We start from the raw sequence: 19,317 nt of genomic DNA on the forward strand, positions 1-19,317 counted from the left end.
AGCCTCCACAGGCACAATATCTGATACGTTTGTCTTTTCAATTTCAATCTTTATCTTTTCTATCATCTAATTTCCAGTCTGTTTTCCAAGTTATCCAATTGATTTATAATTTTTAAACTTGACTGGAGAACTGGGGATGCAGCTCAGTTACAGAGATCTAGCTCATGCAAGTCCCTGAGTTCAATCCTCAGCAGAGAAACAAATTAAACAGAAGAAATTGAAACACTATAGAAAAAAGAAATACCAGAGTGAGTTTCAGTGTTACTGTTTGTCATATACACATCAATGCGCTGTGTAACGAAGGTGGGAAATGGCTTTCTGCAGCCAGCTCAAGCCTCTTTGGCAACCAAGTGACCGCTCCCTTCTCCATCCTCAGGTTTCCTTGAGCAAGGCTTAATGGTCAGGGATACCCAGAGGCTGTGGAAGCATTACACAAAGACGGTGCACTTCACGCTAGACGGCCTGTCTCTCATCCCCACAGACCTGGCTTATTTGAAGGTGGGCATAAACTACCCGGAACTGAGGTTCAACCGTCTGCTGAAGTTCTCTCGGCTCTTTGAATTCTTTGACCGCACGGAGACAAGGACCAACTACCCCAATATGTTCAGGATAGGGAACTTGGTGCTGTACATCCTCATCATCATCCACTGGAATGCCTGCATCTACTTTGCCATCTCCAAGTTCATTGGTTTTGGCACAGACACCTGGGTCTATCCAAACATCTCCAAGCCGGAGTACGGGCGTCTCTCCAGGAAGTACATTTACAGTCTCTACTGGTCCACCTTGACGCTGACCACCATTGGTGAGACCCCGCCCCCCGTGAAAGATGAGGAGTATCTCTTTGTGGTCGTAGACTTCCTGGTGGGCGTTCTGATCTTTGCCACGATCGTAGGCAACGTGGGCGCCATGATTTCCAACATGAATGCCTCAAGAGCAGAGTTCCAGGCCAAGATCGACTCCATCAAGCAGTACATGCAGTTCCGGAAGGTCACCAAGGACTTGGAGACTCGGGTCATCCGGTGGTTTGACTATCTGTGGGCTAACCGGAAGACGGTGGATGAAAAGGAAGTGCTCAAGAACCTCCCGGACAAGCTGAAGGCCGAGATCGCCATCAACGTGCACCTGGACACGCTGAAGAAAGTCCGGATCTTCCAGGACTGCGAGGCCGGGCTGCTGGTGGAGCTGGTGCTGAAGCTTCGGCCCGCAGTATTCAGCCCCGGGGACTACATCTGCCGGAAGGGAGACATCGGCAGGGAGATGTACATCATCAAGGAGGGCAAGCTGGCTGTGGTGGCCGACGACGGCGTCACCCAGTTTGTGGTCCTCAGCGACGGCAGTTACTTTGGGGAGATCAGCATCTTAAACATTAAGGGGAGCAAGTCGGGGAACCGCAGGACCGCCAACATCAGGAGCATCGGCTACTCAGACCTGTTCTGCCTGTCCAAGGACGACCTGATGGAGGCCCTCACTGAGTACCCAGACGCTAAGGAGGCCCTGGAGGAGAAGGGTCGGCAGATTCTGATGAAGGACAACCTAATTGACGAGGACCTGCTCCGGGCCAGGACAGACACCAGGGACGTTGAGGAGAAGGTGGAGCACCTGGAGTCCTCCCTGGACGCCCTGCAGACCAGGTTCGCACGGCTCCTGGCTGAGTACAGCGCCTCGCAGATGAAGCTGAAACAGCGTCTCAGCCAGCTGGAGAGCCGTATGCGCGCCAGGGGTCCCGGCTCCTCCCCCGACCGGGAGACTTCCGGCGATGATTCAAAGGCGGAGTGAGAACGCAGGTGGCTGCCTGCCTCCTGCACCCGGGGGCCAGCTCTCAGTGAGACGCTATCGACAGCCTCGAGCACAGGGCTTGGCTGCTGTTTTACCTCAGCCTTATTCACCCTTGGCAAGTGGTGTGACAGCGAGAGAGAGCCCTGGTTTCCTCGCCTGGGAAGTGGGACCCAGGACCGCCGGCTCCTCGAAGTTCCAGATCATTGTGAGGTCTACATAATGCATGGCAAGGGATGGGGCTTTGGAAAGCTGAAGTGCTCGCAATCGGGTGTATGAAAGTGTTGTGCGGGATTCTAACATTTTTGATTGCGTTTTTATGTGGGGACGTGCAGTTGCCTGTGGAGGCCAGGCGCGGGTGTTGGATTCTCTGGCCTGGAGTTGTAAGCTGCCCAGTGTGGGTGCTGGGATCCTGTCTTCAGTAGGGTTGCTATTGCTTTGATGAAATGCCATAACCAAAGGAAGTCGGGGAGGAAAAGGTTTATTTGGCTTGCACTTCCACATTGTAGCCCATCACTGAAGGAAGTCAGTGCAGGAACTCAAACAGGGCAGGATCCTGGAGCTGATCCAGAGGCCGTGAAAGCTTACTAGCTTGATCCCCATGGCTTGCTCAGGCTGTTTTCCTATATAACCCAGGACGACCAGCCTAGGGATGGCTCCACCCACAATAGGCGGGCCCTCCTGCATCCATCATTAATTAAGAAGATGCTCTTCAGCTTGCCCACAGCTGGGTCTTAGGCGTTTTCTCAGTTGAGATTCTCTCCTCTCAGATGACCCTAGCTTGTGTCAAGTTGGCCTACAAACCAACCAGCACAGATCCAGACTTGCAGCCCTTCCCATATTTATTGAGGGGCAGGTCCTGCTGGGCTACCTGGTCCACCCTTCAGCATCTGTGCCCATGCTCCCACGCCAGCCTCCCAAGTAGCAGGGACCACGGTTGTTCACCACTGTTCCCAGCCCAGTTAGTTTTTATGTGGAATCAGTGAGCTGTTTAAGCCTCTTAGCCTAGCTTTCTTATAAATGAACATTTATTTCATCTCCTCCCTCCTTCTCACTCCATCACCACCTAACTGTGAAAATGCAAAAGGATCTAGGGATGTAAGTCAGTGGTAAACCACCTCCCTGGTGCCTGCAAGGCTCTGGGTTCAGCCCCTAGGGCCTCCAAAAACAAACAGCAGCAGCAGGCCAAGAACACAGCGGGAAGCTGCGAACACAAACTTGGAACTTCAGGGCAGCTTTACACAGGTCCCTGAGCCTGGCCTCTCCCCACAGGTGTAGTTCCTGGGAATGTTGACTTTGTAGTCTCACAGCGCTGTGAACCAGAGATTGCCCTCAAGTCAGGGAAGCGATTGGTTGGCTCCCTGCCGGGCAGCCACTATGACATCTGTCTACTTGCTGGGATGGCAATGTCTCTTCTCTTCTTATTTGCCAATGGATTCCAAGACAACCTCCCTCCTCGTCCTAGAAGTCAGACCTTTGAGTAAGGACTTCTTCTGGACACCATGATACAGAGGGTGGGGGAGTCCTAGGAGTTGGCAAGCACTGAGATTTGGACAGTCTTTGAAAGGGGGCATTGCAAGGTAAGTCTGCTCCTGGAGTCTAAAGTGGCAGCTAGGTCCGACCATTGCCACAAGAGTGCCTGCTTCTGCAAGAGCCACATAGCTCCCGCTCCCCACCCATTCTAGCTCTAAGTGGAGAACTGTGTTTAAGTAGAAACTCCTAGGTGGAAGGGTGGGACAGTGGCCTAAGTCCTAAGAGCAGGCAGCTAAGGCTGGAGAGATGATTCCGTGGTTAAGAGCACTGGCTGCTTCTCCAGAGGACCTGAGTTTGATTCCCAGCACCCAAATGGTACCTTGCCACCATCTGTAACTCCAGATCCTGGGTATCCAGTGCTCTCCTCTAGCTCCCATAGACACTAGGAACACAGACATACAGGCAGGCAAAACACATAAGATAAATTTTTTTAAGCTGAAAAGTGGAACTTTAAAGCTGAGACTCATGTCCTTGTGACCTGCGCCTTTACCCTGAAGAGACTGCAAGTCCTGTGGAGCTGCCTCCTTAGGCAAAAGCTCTTAGCTAGCTGAAATCTTTCCCATCGCAAGAACTATTTTTTTAACTAGCAACGGGCATTCTATTCACATATTTGCACTTGGGTCCTATGACTGTAAACCGAGACTTTGGTGTTCCCCCCTTCATCTAAGCGCATGTTGGAAGTTCTTGCTTCCCTTCCCATCCTTATTCCGTCCTTCTCTTTCCTTTCTTCCCTTTTCATCCTTCTTTTGTCTTTCCTCTTCCTTCTCCTTCTTTCTTTCTACCAAACAAAAATTTCCCAATCCTCATTTTGACAATGTTGACATCTCAGTGGCCAGATGTTGTAATCTATGATTGAGTCCTAATGGAGTTCATACGAAAGACGCTCTATGTTCAGTTATGCATTTGGGTTTCTTCTTGTGGATCACATGACCATTTCTTGTGGGTCACCTGATGTATAATGCTTTTAAATGGTTAGAAGTTCTATTAAAGAGCATAGATTCAATTTTATCTCATCAGCAACAATGTAATCAGTGATGTAATGTATTTTATAACAGTTAATATTTATAACAATGAATATATTTTAATGGCTTTAGCTATCAATTATGTATGCATCCATGTTTATGTAGCATACTTACCTGTTCTAATGACTCCTGGTTCAGCTTTTGTCATAAGGGACTATTCATCACCAGGACACATTCCTAAGGCAAAGGCTTCCCTGGAAAGATCAGAGACAATGAACAAGGGACGGCATATGTTCCATGGAAGAGACATACACAGCCAGAAGCAGAAGAGACAATGACCCGGGTACCCAGAGACATGCACAAATATTTACAGTGGCACAGGTTCTAAAATACAACAGAAAAGAACGAGCTAATGGACAGCATGGACAAAGGAAAAATACATGACACAATAAATCCTAGCAAAGAGAATGTATTGGAGGAAACTGACTATGTGGACAGACTGAAGCAGCAGGAATGGGTGCTAAGTGCTTAAGGAGCTGTCTACCCCCAGGCCAGGAGCTAAAAGAAGCAAGGCGCTCAGAGGGGTTGCCCCAGCAACTAGAGTTCACACCTTTGTGGGTGAGTTACTGTTGGCCATTACTGAGAATCCAGGAACTTAGGGGCATCTGTAAGCAAAGGGATGCTGGCACTATTTAGGGAGTGGCGTTGCTCTGTGGGTTAGGTTCCGCAGTCTGAAAATGAAGCTAGGAGGAGCCACCTCGACCAGATAAAGCAGCGGCTGCTGCCCTGCACCTGGTGGTACTTAGGCTCCATGATCAGAGAATCATGCAGACAAGCAGAAGAAGGCTCATTCTCCCCTCCGCCTGCCTCCCAGTCTCCCCCAGGCGCCTCTTAGAGAAAGTTCTAGAAGAATGAGGACCGTGAGAAGAACTTTAAGTTTGACTGACAATATCTTCCACATACTTAAGGTCCCACCTTCCATGGACCTGGAACACATCCAAAATAAATAAGTCAGCAGTCAAGCTATTCACGTAAAACATGTACACAAAGGTTTGTAGTAGCTCTACTTATAAACACCATGCGCAACCCTGTTGCCACTCAACAGGTGGAGGGCAAAAACATATCCAAATAATCCAGTGCTGCTCAGCAACAGGAATGAACAAGTTGTCATGCTGGTTCATGCCAAACCATTCTGTTTGACATGGCATTCTAGAGAAAGTAAAACAAGAAGATGGAAAGGATCGCAGTGGTTGTCAGTAGCTGGGAGAGGCTGAGCAGGTGGTTACAAAGAGCCAATTCCTACGGTGACGTATTTTTTATGGTTCCTGGACTCCCATAGCTACACATCTTAAAGAGTCAGCTTGAAGCCAGGTGTAATGGCATACACCTGTAATCCCAGCACCTCAGAGATAGAGGCAGAAAGATCAGAAGTTCAAGTCCACCCTCAGCTACACACAGAATTTGAGAGTAGCCTGAGCTACATGAGACCCTTTCTCATGTAGAGTAAACTTTAGAGAAAACAAAGTTTTCAATATCAAGGAGGAGGTAGGGAAATGCCAGGAAGCAGAGAAGATTCTGACAAATGACTGACTGTATTATAGACACAGGACCAGATTCTAACAAATGACTGACTGTGTTATAAACACAGGGCCTAATCTTATTGAAGCTACAGGGAAGCGGAGAAGATTCTAACAAATGACTGACTGTATTATAAACAAAGGGTCTAATCTTATTGAAGCTACAGGGCAAAGTGAAAGCTAAGTATCTTTTGTAACTGTAAGGTAAGGCTGAAGACAGAGGAAGTGTCATGAGCACTCTCGTTGTAAATTCTTTAACATGGGGGTATTGGTGAGTAATTCTGAACTCACATATATACAGTGTGTGGGTGAGTGGGTAGATGGAAGGATGGTAAAACAAGCGTACCATGGAGAGAGAAGTTTCAAATAAGTAAGGAGAGGCCTTAGTTTTATTTCTATTGCTGCAATAAAATGCTCTGACAAAAAGGTGACTTAAAGGAGAAGGGTTTATCTCAGCTTGCTATTCCAGATTACAGTCGAGGCAGGAACTTCAAACAGCCAAAAGCAGAGAGAAATGGATGCTTTCACGTGTCCTTGCTTGCTTGGCCTCAGTTCTACTCACACAGTTCAGATTCCCTGCCTGGGGAATGGTGCGCCCCACAGTGGGCCGAGTCCTCCCGCATCAGTCAACCAAGACAGCCCCAGACAGACCACGGACCAATGCGATGTAGACAGTCCTTCACTGAACCTCTCCAAGGTGATTCTACTTTGTGTCAAGTTGACAGAGCCAACCATCACAGGGGACAAGAACAAACCCCGTGGTATAAATTTGTTTTTCTATATAGACAGATTGCAGAGATCAGTGTGTGTGTGTGTGTACGCACGCACACGCACGCTTGTGCATGTGTGTGCACGCACATAGATACACCCTTAGCTCTGACTAATATATTTTTCAAAGAACACAGTAAACACCCATCTTGGTATCTAAATATCTTTCTCCAATAGAAGGAACCAAGATGACTCTAAGGCTGCAGCAGAGAAAATAAACCACATGCCTGGACTATCTTGTGGTGCTAGAAAGTGCTGGAAAAACACAAATGAGTATGTCAAAGGGACACAAAAATGATTCGAAAAGAGATTCCCAGTGGCTAAAATGAAGACCATCTAGCAACATTAAAACAAACAAAAAAACAAACAAAAAACAAATATTAGTTTCTAATCTAAACTATAATGTGAAGGTCATTGAGTCTGTACTCATGCTATAAATAAATGACTGAAAATGGAAATAAATAAATTTATAAATAAGCTAATAAGAGAGAAGGGACAGCTATGCTTACAAAAGAATTCCAGGAATTACCTATGACTTATTTGACATTCCCTTTATTTAGTGTCGACACAGCCATGATTACATATCTTAGAACCAAACCTGGAGCCAAGTTTCTATGTTTTAATAGCGTTTGGTAGGATTAAATGCATCAGTCTTTGATTATTACCATTTCTGGTATCTGTGTCATCTCGAAGTCCTTCCATTTGAGAGATGTAGATATTTACCCACACATACCTTTGTTACTTTTTATAGTGCCATCTCAGATCAAAATATTTGGCCTAATTTTTTTTCCTAGATCTATTTGGAAAGACTACTTTCAGGTGGAAGTGGTTGAGAGATGATGCAGCCACAAGGGTTCGGGAAATGTTTAATTGCTGGGTGACATCTGTACAGGGAAGCAGCCAGGTCCTACGCCAGGAGCTTGACAGATATTTACATATGGACATGTGCTCACTGCCCAGATCATGGTGGCACAACTCCAGCAATGCAGATGACTCCCCTGTGTCTTCTTGCAGACACTAGCACACTCTAAAGTTAACCGTGTTTTTGTCCCAATCTCTATATACTAGTTTTGGCCATTTTTGAATTCCATACAAGTGGAGTCATGGTTTTTGAGACCCATCTGTGATTCTCACCATGAAGGAGAAGTCTGTGGCAGTCTCATGGCGTTGAACGCAGCAGGAATTGTCTGTTCTGGTATTGGTTATGGGTATTCCTGTTCATAACTATTCTTAGAAACATTGCCGTAAACATTTTGTAGATGTCCTTGAGGGAATCCATGTGCTAATTTTATTGGGCAAGCATTTGATTATTTTATCTCATGTTGTCTGTCAAAGAGATTAGAGTGTTTTTGAGTAAAGCCTTTCAGAAGTTCAGGGTTCATTGTGACTCCAGAGGATTTTTATCACTGCTGGGAGGAGTTGGTTGGTTCCAGTGGTCATCTTGACACAACTCAGAACCACCTGGCAGAAAAGTCTGGATGAGGGATCACCTACACTGGGTTGGCTTGTAGGCGTGTGAGGATCGTCTGTGGAAAGACGGTCGTGGTTGATTGAGATAATTGATTTGGGAAGATCTAGCCCACTGTAGGTGCCATGATTAAAGCAAGCAGCAGAATCCCCTTACCCAGCAGCAGACAAGGAATCGTGCTCTGAGTGCCAAGGAACCAGACAACAGAGCGGAATGAAGTGATTGGACCCTGTGATGGTTAGAATGAGAGCTGTCCCCGTACTCAGGCATTTGAACACTGGGTCCCCAGCTGGTGGCTCTGTTTGGGGAAGCATAGGTGTTGCAGCCTTGCTGGAGGAAGTATGTCACTAAGGCCCAGCTTTGACATGACAAGCCTCATGTCACTGCCAGTTTGCTTTCTCTGCCTTGTACCTGGGGTTCAAGACGTGAGCTCTCAGCTTCCAGCTTCTGCCACCCCATGCTGCTAGCCGGCACAGTTCTCTGCAACGGTGGATGCTTAATGCCTCTGGAAGCCTCAGCCCAAATAAAGCCTTTCTTCTGTAAGTTGACTTGGCCGTGGTGTGTTAGAAGTAACTAATACAGAGCCCTTACTGTGCTGACATTGACATGGAGGTGCAAGAGCCCCTCTTTAGATTCCAGCATGTCTCAGTACTCCTTCCCAATTGCCTCATCCCCTGAGATGTGGGGTTATAGCACACAGGACATTGGAGAATGGTTAAGGTTCTTACACTCTGCACCCGGATCAGATGCCTGCCCAAGGCCTTTTGCCGTTACTTGTACCCACAGGTCTCAGTCTCCTGAAACAGTGAGCTGAAAGGAGCCTTCCAAACCACCTTACCCTTGTCCCCACAGAATACCATGCAAGCTACACTAGCCCTTTGCTCGGGACTTTAGGAAGAGAAGCCTCACACCAGTTTACGGGGGGAAAGTGCCTCTGATTCTTCACCTCTGATGATCTGTCTTCATTACCAGCTTTATGGGATTGATCTGGAATCAATCAGTTGATCTGGGATCAATGAAGAGACACAACTGTGGGGGGACCTGTCTTTTTCCAGGAAGAATTAGCTAAGTGAGGGGAGAAGACTGTCCCATAGGGAGGATAGTACTTCCTAAGGGACGGTCCATGTATAAAGTGTAGGGGGATCTTGCCTGCCTGCCTGCCTGCTTTCCATTCTTGCTGGTATGTGCATCTGCTCCTGCTGACACTGCTGCTTCTGCTGCCCCTCCCCCCTCCTCTGCAGGTACCAGACTCCAGCTTCTCTGGCTTTCCAGTGTGGGCTGAATACCAGCAGCTCTCCGGGGAGCTTTCTGGGCTTCCATGCCCGATTAGGACTGCTGAGGCCTCCGGCTTCCTGGGCTGAGACAGAAGCTAAGAGATTCTCAGCCTCTGCAGCATGCAGATGGCCAGTGTTAGACTGACCAGTGAGACAGAGAGAGAGAGTGTGTGTGTGTGTTAGTGTATTATATATTCCAGCAGTGCAGTTCCTCTAGACAGCCTTGCCTAATACATTTTCCTCCACAGAGGTTGCTAAAATCTCTGTTCCTTGGCATCCCTCATTGGCTGCCAGCAGACGAAACGCATTAGTGAATTGTAAATCACAGTCACGAAGCTGGTGCTGGCTGCCAGGTTGAACAGATCCCAGCGCTGGGCGGCAGATGTAGGGTAAGGTTCTCACTCTGCCACCATGCAGTGAGGATGCGCCAGGCTGGCACGGACCGGGCACGGCTTTGGGTTTTGTCTTCCCCTGGATGTCAGAGTTCTTCAGCCTCCACACAGAGCCCGGGGGTTGGGGAGGTACTTTTGTTGCATCACCTGTCCTAAAAGGGATACTCACCGTTTTTGACACTGCTTCACACAATGGGGTGGTACAATGGGGCCGCCATATTTTTTCGGCTCGCTAACTGTACCACACAATAGTCGTGCCCATAAAAGTTTTCTATCTAAGAGGAATATTGGGTGCCATCAAGTTTACCAGTAGGAAATCTTTCAATTGTTCGTTTCATCTAGTCCGGGATGACGTTAGAAACAGCGTAGCTAGTGTCCCTTCCTGTGGGGCAGACTGTTTGGTCTTTGGCTCGGAGCCAGGGGAGAAGTTAGCCTCTCTTTAGGGACCATGTTTGTTCAAGAATGCCGTCTACTGTGTGCTCTAGCGGGGCACCTCCACCAAGCACGCCTCTGAAAGGATTGTTCTATTGTTTTGATTATGCCAACATTCCAGCAGATGGCAGTAGAGGGTCCTGTTCCAATAAGTGATTTGCAGCAGTTTGACAGTTTTCACCAGGAGCTAAGAAGTCTTAGCTCAACTGGACATGTTGGCTGTATATTGTTCCTTTCCCCACAGCAATAAAGATGTGGGTTTTCTCCAAAATACTTGTCTGTTATTTTTATTTTATGTATACATGGCTGTTGTGCCTGCATGAATGTGTGTGCCTGATACCCACAGAGACCAGAAGAGGGTGCTGGATCCTCTGGAATTGGAATTACATATCATTGTGAGCCACCAAGTGGGTGCTAGGAATAGAACCCAGGTCCTCTGCAAGAGCAGCAAATGCTCTCCACCTCTAAGCTACCTCTCCAGCCCCAAGACAGGGGTTCTTAATCAGACACCATTGTTCCACTCCGCCAGACTGCCGTATCAACTCCTAGAAACGATACACCACTTTTCTGAGCTCATTCGCCTATATTTAACTTTGCCAGTACCGTTTGCTAGAGGATAACTCAATGTCTCAAAATTAGAATTAGTTTTAAACTTTTTAAAATTTACACTATTGAAAAAACAAAACAACAAAGCTATCATTTTCATAGATAAAGGAATGATGAGACACACATGCAACTCAAAGAATTTTGTTTTCACAAAATTAAAGTGTTTGTTTTCACACTTTAGTGACTAAGTTCTGAAATGTGACTAGGAATTCAAAATATTGGATAATTTATTTTCCATCATTTTAAAGAATCGCTGTTTGTTATTATTATTTATACTGAGAAATAAATATTGCTGGGGTTGAGGAGTCGAGAGGCAGGAAAATGGCAAGTTTGCCAAGACCTTGACTCAAGAAAGGAAAAAAATCAAAGAAGAAGAGTAAAGGTAAGGGAAAGGAAAAGGTCATATATTAAAAAAGTGGTATTTGACTGGGCCGGAAGGCCCCACATGATGCTCCAGTGTTATAAGGAGTTTTGGATGGCAGTTCAGGCAGCACACTCTCTGCCAGTTCTTTGGAAGCTGCTAGCATGCACTTTCCATTTACTCGAGTAATTAATTTTATTCCTTCTCAAGTCTCTGATGGGGTTGAAGACTAGATAGTCATAGTTTTACAATTAGCTCAGTTGCTTAAAAATGAAAATGTTTTAGATCTAGATAGATGTTTTAGGTTAATAGATACAAACTATAATAAAAAGTAACTTAGGTACAAAACCTTAGAGCCTCAGAGATAGGATAGATATTTTCTTCGAGCTTGCCAAACACGTTTAAACTAGACGTTATGTGTATAAGTCTTACCTATTGGTTTTTATAATTGTTTCATAATTGTTCTTATTGTATATTATTGTTTTTAAATGGCCTTTTTATTTAGACAGAAAAGGGGGATTGTTGGGGTTGGTCTGGTTGCATTTTGGTGGTGATTGGTGGGCGTCCAGATCTGGCTGCCACTCCTGCCTGAGACATTACTCCTGAGTGGTTAGTAATGAAACCTGCACCTGGGCAAGGCCAAAAGGAGGTGGGTGGAGCCAAGGTTCTCCGACATGGAGGAGAATCTTGGGAAGGAGACAGACAGGAAGAGGGGAGAGAGAAGGAAACGATGATGGGAAGGGAACCACGTGGGCCAGGAGAAAGATAAGCAGGTGTTGATGGAATTGTGGGTGGCAGATGGGCCCGATAGGAATGGCTAAGGTGGATGGCATGGGATGGGGCAGGAAGACTGTAAGATAGCGTAGATGGAATATCTGCCCAGTCCAAGATGTCAAGAGGCAATTATAAAACCTTAAAAAAATAAAAAAGAAAGAAAGAAAAAGTGATTTGCCCTGCTGCTGGGTGCAGGCTTTCAACACGATGAGCTGACAAAATGCCCACTTCCATTGGGAAGTAGCCAAACTAGATTAGAAAACTAGTTTAAAATCATATTTGCCCAGTTATTGTGCTTAAATTTTGTTTAAATAAATTCATAGGTCTCTGTCTCAATTATTGGGGAACTAGCCAGGTCGTAGAAAAGCCCTCGAAAATTAATTTTCAACAACATAAAATTATGTCCTTATAATTCATGTTTGTTCTCTACAAGCCCCTCATTTATTCACATTAAAATGTTCCAAAGGCTGGGTGTGGTCGTATATGCCTTTAATCCCAGGTCTCAGGAGGTAGAGGCTGGAGGTCTCTGTGGGTTGAAAACTAGCTGGTCTACGTACATAGAGAGATCCAGGCCAGCCAAACTGTCATAGTGAGAGCCTCAAAAAAACAAATGACAAAATGTTCCTAGAACTGACACTTTTGAACTAAAATTCTCACTGCTTGGAGAATTTATTCATAAGGGCTTCTTATTTTGAATAAGAGAAAAATTCTCACGTGTGGGGTAATGGGAGAAGGATGGAGGAGACATAGTGGATGCAAATGCCCTGAGGAAGCGAGAGAGCCCTTGTCCTTGGACTCTCAGCCTCCAGAGCTATAAGATATAAGTGTGTGTAGCTGAGGCTGGCTTTGAACCTGTGATCCTGCCACCTCCTACTCTTCTTCCTCCTCCTTCATTCTTTTCTTTCTGCCTTCCGTTCTGTTTGTTTTGTTTTGAGATGGGCTCTTGCTATGCTGCCCAAGCTATTTGTTTTTTGTTTTTGTTTACTTTGATTTGCTGTTTTGAGACAGGGTTTGTCTATGTAGCCCTGGCTGTCCTGGACCTCACAATGTGGACCCTGAACTCCCAGTGACCAGACTTGCTCCTGGAGCAGGGACCCCTAGAACCTTCAGGACTGAGTGAACAGGTAGGAAGTTTGGATTTCTCCAGGTGACCTAGCTGAATCAGCAAGAAGGCACAGGTCCTAGGCTGGGGTGTTAGGTGTGTGTGGGGGTGTTTTACCAGGATAGCCACTAATCGATATCAGGTGGATAGCCACCTCAGGGTGGCTGAGGTCTCTCCAGTCACCTTGTTCCAGACAGCCTGCACTGTTTGTGGGTCTGTGGGACCTTCACTGGGCCACCCAACTTCAAAAGAAGGCCAATTTCACAGAAAAATCTGAAGTTTTCCAGTCAAGACACCATACCCACCCTGGTCTCTCTCTCTCTCTCTCTTCTCTCTTTCTTCTCTCTCTCTCTCTCTCTCTCACACACACACACACACACACACGCCCCTCTTGAATTGTTTTAACATGCACTTCAGTGATGTCTTGGGGCTGCTCACCCCCGCTTCCTGTTCTAGATATGGTTCTCCAACCCACAGAACTGACAGAGTCACAGACAACAGTCAGAGCAACTAGGGGTGGTCACCGCACAGACTTAACACCAGGAGGTCTGGAATCGTCACACGTGTATCCCAGACACTGGAGTTAGGGCTGCATCCAGCCTTCCAGAGTGTCCTGTGCAGAAGGCATCACAGACAGACCGCCTCCAGAGGACACAAACCAGGCAGTTTTTCAGTTTCCTGTTTGGGGTGGAGGTGTCGGAAACTTCTAGGTTAACAGGGTCAGAGGTGGAAGAAGTTCGAGGAACGTTGGAGGTGCACAAGCTGTAAAAACTGCCCGTTCCCAGACAACCAGCCCAGAGGATGCACGGTCCCCCAGCGTCTCTGGGAACACTGCTGGCGCCTCCAGCCCGTGTTAGGGCATAGCTGCAGGAGACTACACTGGCGCACTTGAAGCCAGACAGAAGGTCTATACTCTCACTGCACAAGGAACTCATCCAAATCATGCAACTCCGGAGCTCTGCCGGAGCTCTGCCGTTCTTGGCTTTTTACGCACACACACACCCCTCCCCCCCACATCCTTGTTTGACACTGTTTAATTAGCAAGAACAGTTAGCGTTAAGCAGAGCTAGGAAAGCCACGAAGGCAAGATTAACACATTTAGGAGTGTGGACTATGATGGTCTTTGGTGTCATTTTGGTGGGTGCCGGGTTCTTAGGTCAGAATGGTGCCTCCAGCATTGTGTCAGTTCTGCCAAGGTCTGGGGGCCTATTAGGTCATCACGGGGCGGGGGGGGGGGGGAGACACAGCTAAGTGGGTAACCATGATTGCAGACAGTAAAATGCAAACGGCTTCTCAGTGGAGAACTGTTTTCTTTTAAATACAATGTGTTAGTGTCCCCCCACCCCATGTCACAAAAAAGCTATCACCAGGAAGGCTTAAGAACAACAAAAACACATTTCTCATTTGTTTCAGTTACTTTCTTCATTGTTATAACATAACAAACAACAAGAGCCCCTTAAGGGCTGGCAAGATGGCTCCATCTTTAATAGCTGACTGCAACCCTGGCAGCCTGCAGTAAACCTCCAGGCACACTGTGGAAGGAGAGAATTAACCTTCCAAGTTGCCCCTTGACCTCACATGTGTGCCAAGGCACACCTGAACACACCACACACACACACACACACACACACAAACACACAATCCACACTGGTGATATAACTCAACTTGGTGGCAATGCTTGTCTCTCATATACAGTCTGCCTGTCCCGTGACACCCCCAGGGGTCTCTGCCTTTGTGATTTATGAGCTAGCCAAGGGTGAACTGAGGTGGGGAGAGAGACGTTGGGTGAGAAGAAGGGAGCTTTAACTATATTCGTTTTCAGATAGAAAACTGAAGTGTAGCAAAATGACTCAACTTGTTGATAGCATATGCCTTCAAAGTCAGTCGAGGACTGTGGACATGGATCTGTCACCACTGTGCTAAATTATGCGAGATGGAGTTGGATCTGCTTCATAAATCTAAGCAGAACGCATCCAAATGCTCTTTCACATTTACTATGATTCTACTGAACACTTAAGAAAAAATTGTGGATTGCAATTCATTCTTGAGTCATGGAATCAGTCCAAGTGCAAGCTTGGGGGGAAATCAATAGAAAATGACACACTTCGTTGACACTACTCCAGAAGCCCTGTGGTGTTGTGCTTGTTAAACACCCCCCCACACACACACATACATTTGATTAATAAATTAACAGAATGGTGGCTGGAGAGATGGCTCAGTGGTCAAGAGCACTGGCTGCTTTTGCAGAGGACCTGGCTTCTGCCCTCAGCACACACACTGAAGCTGCAACCATCTCTAACTCCTCACCTCAGGGAGCACCAGGCACACGCATGGTGCATAGGTATACATGCAGATAAACACTCATACTTTAAAGCAACTAAAGGCATTGACTGCAGCTCCTGCTCTGTATTGTAGCCAGCAAAGTCTAAATACCGCAACAAGTATTAGGCTTTAAATGTTTGTGAAGTTAGCAAGAACGAACCCTGTCATGGAGCTGGGGTCCTGGCTCAGTTGGGAGAATGCTCTCTTAGCGTGCACAAAACCCTGGGCACAATTCCTGGCACCCATAAACCGTGAGTGTATCCCCAACTTTCAGAAGTCAGAGGCAGGGGGAATCAGGAGTTCAAGGTCATCCTGAACTACAGAGCAAATCCTAGGCTAGCTTAGGATAGGTGAGACTCTACCTAAAAAACAAAACATAAAACAAAAGCCTTACATCTGTGGGAAATTCAGAGCGCTCCACCCTTCTTTGCAAAACATGAGTGGAATGAAGCTGCGTTCTTTTTAGAAGCACTAGCATGTCAGCATGTTCCCTGGCAACAGGATCCGCTTCCGTGTTCCAGCTCCCAAGGCAGTGGCGTCTCTCCAGCACACCTGGATCATTCCGAAGCAACTGAGGGAACAGACATTCTCCTTTCCAAGTAACCTGTCAAAAAGGACTGCTGGATGCTGAGCCACGGAAACTAAGAAGACGGTTGGCAGTGTTGGTGTCCTCCCTGCCGTCATCCTGTGTCCTGTCCCCATCCCCCTCTCCCCGCCCTGCCACCTTCTCTGTTCCCTCCACAGTCAGGGATCCTCTCTCTATCCATCTCATTCTACTCCTACCTAGCCTCAGCCTGTTTCAGACTAGAGGTTCGGTTTTACTTTAGAAGAGAATGGAATATGATACACTCTTTGAAAGGAGAGCAAAACAGAGTGGGCGGAAAAGGAAATAAAATTTATACCGAACAAGCAAGGATCGTGTGAGCAAGAGGATCAGGTAGGGCCTGATAGTCTGCATTTCTAGCAGGTTTCCTGGGGACACTGACCCTGCTGGTCCCGGGCAGCCTGGGCAGCCCTTTAGTACTGAGGTTATTACATAGTTGGATCATGAAAGTTTAATGGTGATGTGGCCTTGGCGTCTGGACAGAACACACCCGACACCACATTCTCAGCATAAAGGACATTTATTCCCCAGAGGGACGAGGGGTGGGGGCCTGCCTTGGATGGGGCAAAGACAGCAGCAGGTGGCTTTTAAGGAGAAAAGGAGAAGTGTGTGCCAGGATGAATTGGTAAGTCCTGATTGGACATGTTAGCCAGTATAGCCAAATAATGAATTCTGATTGCTAGGTGTTGGTGTTTTGGTAGTTGGACCTTGGTGGTCAACCTCAGGAATGAGTTGGGGATGAGGAAGTGGCGAAATACGGGACTAAAACTTGGTGGCTATCTAATTAGCCCATCAGCAAGGCTTATATTTATAGCTTCATTTTCTTGTGTTTTTATATTTTTACTTACAAATATTTTATTTTATGTGTATGAGTGGTTTTGCCTACATGCATGTGTGTATACCAGGTGCCTGCCTGCTGCCCTAGGAAATCAAAAGCAGGTGTTATATCCCTTGGAACTGGGGTTATGAATGGTTGTGAGCCATGTGGGTGCTGGGAGCTAAACTCGGACCTTCTACAAGAGCAGCAAGTGCCCCTGACTGTGGAGCCATCTCTCCAGCCTCAGGATTTTAGAGAGAAGCAAAGCAAAACATCACAAACTGAGTTTACATTTGCATGTGTGTGTGTGTGTGTGTGTGTGTGTATTTGAACACATGTGTATGGGCATGTTTCAACAGCATTCCTGTGGAGGCCAGAGGACAAGAACTTACAAGAGTCAGTTGTGCCTTTCCACCATGTGGGTCCTGGGAGGTTGGACTCTGGTCATCAGTGAGTGACTTTACCCACTGAATCACAGGACCTCCTTAAAGTATTTCTTATAAGATGGGTCTGCCAGGAATAAATTCAAGTCTTAATCTCTCCCCTAATTATGATGGCTAGTTTTGCTAAAAGTAAAGCTTGAAGCCTTTTCCTTCCACTGCTTGGACAGTGTTAGTGCTGGTTGGTTTTGTATCATCTTGACTCAAGCTAAAGTCATCCCAGAGGAGAAAACCTCAATTAAGAAAATGCCTCTATAAGATGGAGTTGTAGATGGCATTTTCGTAATTAGTGGTTGATGTGGGAGGGCCCAGCCCACTGTGGATGGTGCCATCCCTGGGCTGGTGGTCCTGGGTTTTCTAAGAGAGCAGGCTGAGCAAGCCATGATGAGCAAGCCAGAGAGCTGCACCCTCCCTGACCTCGGCATCAGCTCCTGCCTCCAGGCTCCAGCTGTGTTTGAGCTCCTGTCCTGACCTCATTGGGTGATGGACTATGATATGGAAATATAAGCCAAACCCACCCTTTACTCCCCATGTTGCTTTTGGTCACAATGTTTTATCAAAGCAACAGTAGCCCTGACTAGGACAATATTGCTGGCTTTTTACTGTTTTCGTTTGTTTGCTTGTTTTGTTTCTGTTTTCGTTTGTTTGCTTTTTTGTTTCTGTAAGAAACAGCTGTCAATTTTATTGAAAGCCATGTGTGATAAATTGTTTCTTTCTGCTTTCAAAGCCTCTCTTCATTCATGATGCTGTGTCAAGGTGTGAATCTTCTTGATGTCATTTCAGAAGAAATCTATTGGTTTTTGTTTTTTGTTTTGTTTTAGATGTTAAGGTTAATATTTTCTCATCAGATTTGTAAAGATTTTAGTGGCTTTTTCTCTGAAGATTCTTTCTCCATCTCTGTTTTCTTTCTACCTGAAGCTCCATGTACAGCTAGAATGTACAATGGTGCCCACCAAACTTTCAAGCTCTTTCTACTTGATTTTTTACTACAGATTTTCCTGTGTGTGCCTGTGTGCTCAGACTAGGCAATATCAACTGGCCAACCCTCTCATTTGCCAATTCTCTTTTGCTGCCTCAATCCACGTATTTTTCATTTCAGCACTACATCTTTAACTTACAGCATTAAAGTATAGTTTCTATATCTTTGTATTCCATTTTTGATATAGTATCATTCTTATATTTTCCCTTAGTTTTTGAAAATAGTTTAAATTACTTTTTGACCAAATGTGTAACAAGCTCATTCAGGTCTGTCTCAGCTGCCTCTTAGCCTGTGTCCTTTCTTGACCTGTTAAGTGTCTTGTAACTTCTTGTCAAAAATTGGACATTTAAAATAATGACAATAGTTACAACTCTGGAAATAATACTTCTTTCTCAGGGTTCATTGTTGGTATTTATTGTTACTTTTTTGCTTGCTTAGTGAAACTCTGGGACTAATTCTCTAGTCTATATATTTTTTTTTTCACTTGCAGTCATCAATATACTAAAGTCTTTATTCTTTTTCTTGTTGCACTGATTAAGATGCCTGACAAGCAACCAAAGGGAGGCAGGACTTGCAGCCCATCATAGCGGAGAAGGCATGGCGAGTGGCTGGAGCGAGTGGCTGGAGCGAGTGGCTCATGGCAGCAGGAACTGGCAGCATTGATTGCTCATGTCTGACCATCGGACCAGGAAGCATAGAGGGAACCTGTGTCTAAACCTGAGGGTCTCTGCTTCAACCCACTTCCTCCAGCAAGGGCCCACAACTTCTGAAACAGCACCACCAGTTGGGGACTAAGTGCTTAAATATGTGTATGTGCCTTACTGGGGCCCGGAATCCCATCTCCTGGGAGGCTGAGGCGGGGCGATTGCCTGGGATACTTAGAGCCTTTCAAGTCAGCCCTGGCTGCCGAGGAGCTAGAAAAACTGAGGAATATAGTTGCTCACTACCCCCCACTCCCTTAAAATGACTGTTGTTCTTTGAGGCAGGGTCTCATTATGTAAAGCGGACTGAACCCTCACAGAGATCTGCCTGCTTCTCTCACCCAAGTGCTAGGGTTAAAGGCCTGTGCCACGCTCCCCGGTGGCTGCGGTTAAGATCAGGCTGAACTAAGTTACTCCGCGTTGTGCTGAAGG

General features: G+C 46.4%; 1 protein-coding gene across 1 annotated transcript in view; it reads left to right on the forward strand.

Annotated features, from left to right (window-relative positions):
- Nucleotides 1-10,336, forward strand: part of Cnga3 (cyclic nucleotide gated channel subunit alpha 3) — a 37,552-nt gene extending 27,216 nt beyond the window's left edge. The window contains exon 5 of the mRNA XM_021631539.2: nucleotides 377-10,336. Coding sequence (XP_021487214.1) covers nucleotides 377-1,776 — 1,400 coding nt within the window. The 3' untranslated portion in view covers nucleotides 1,777-10,336. The remainder of the gene's footprint in view (nucleotides 1-376) is intronic.
- The last annotated feature ends 8,981 nt before the right edge of the window (nucleotides 10,337-19,317 follow it).

This window comes from Meriones unguiculatus, chromosome 16, assembly GCF_030254825.1.
Source record: "Meriones unguiculatus strain TT.TT164.6M chromosome 16, Bangor_MerUng_6.1, whole genome shotgun sequence".
Lineage (NCBI taxonomy): Eukaryota > Metazoa > Chordata > Mammalia > Rodentia > Muridae > Meriones > Meriones unguiculatus.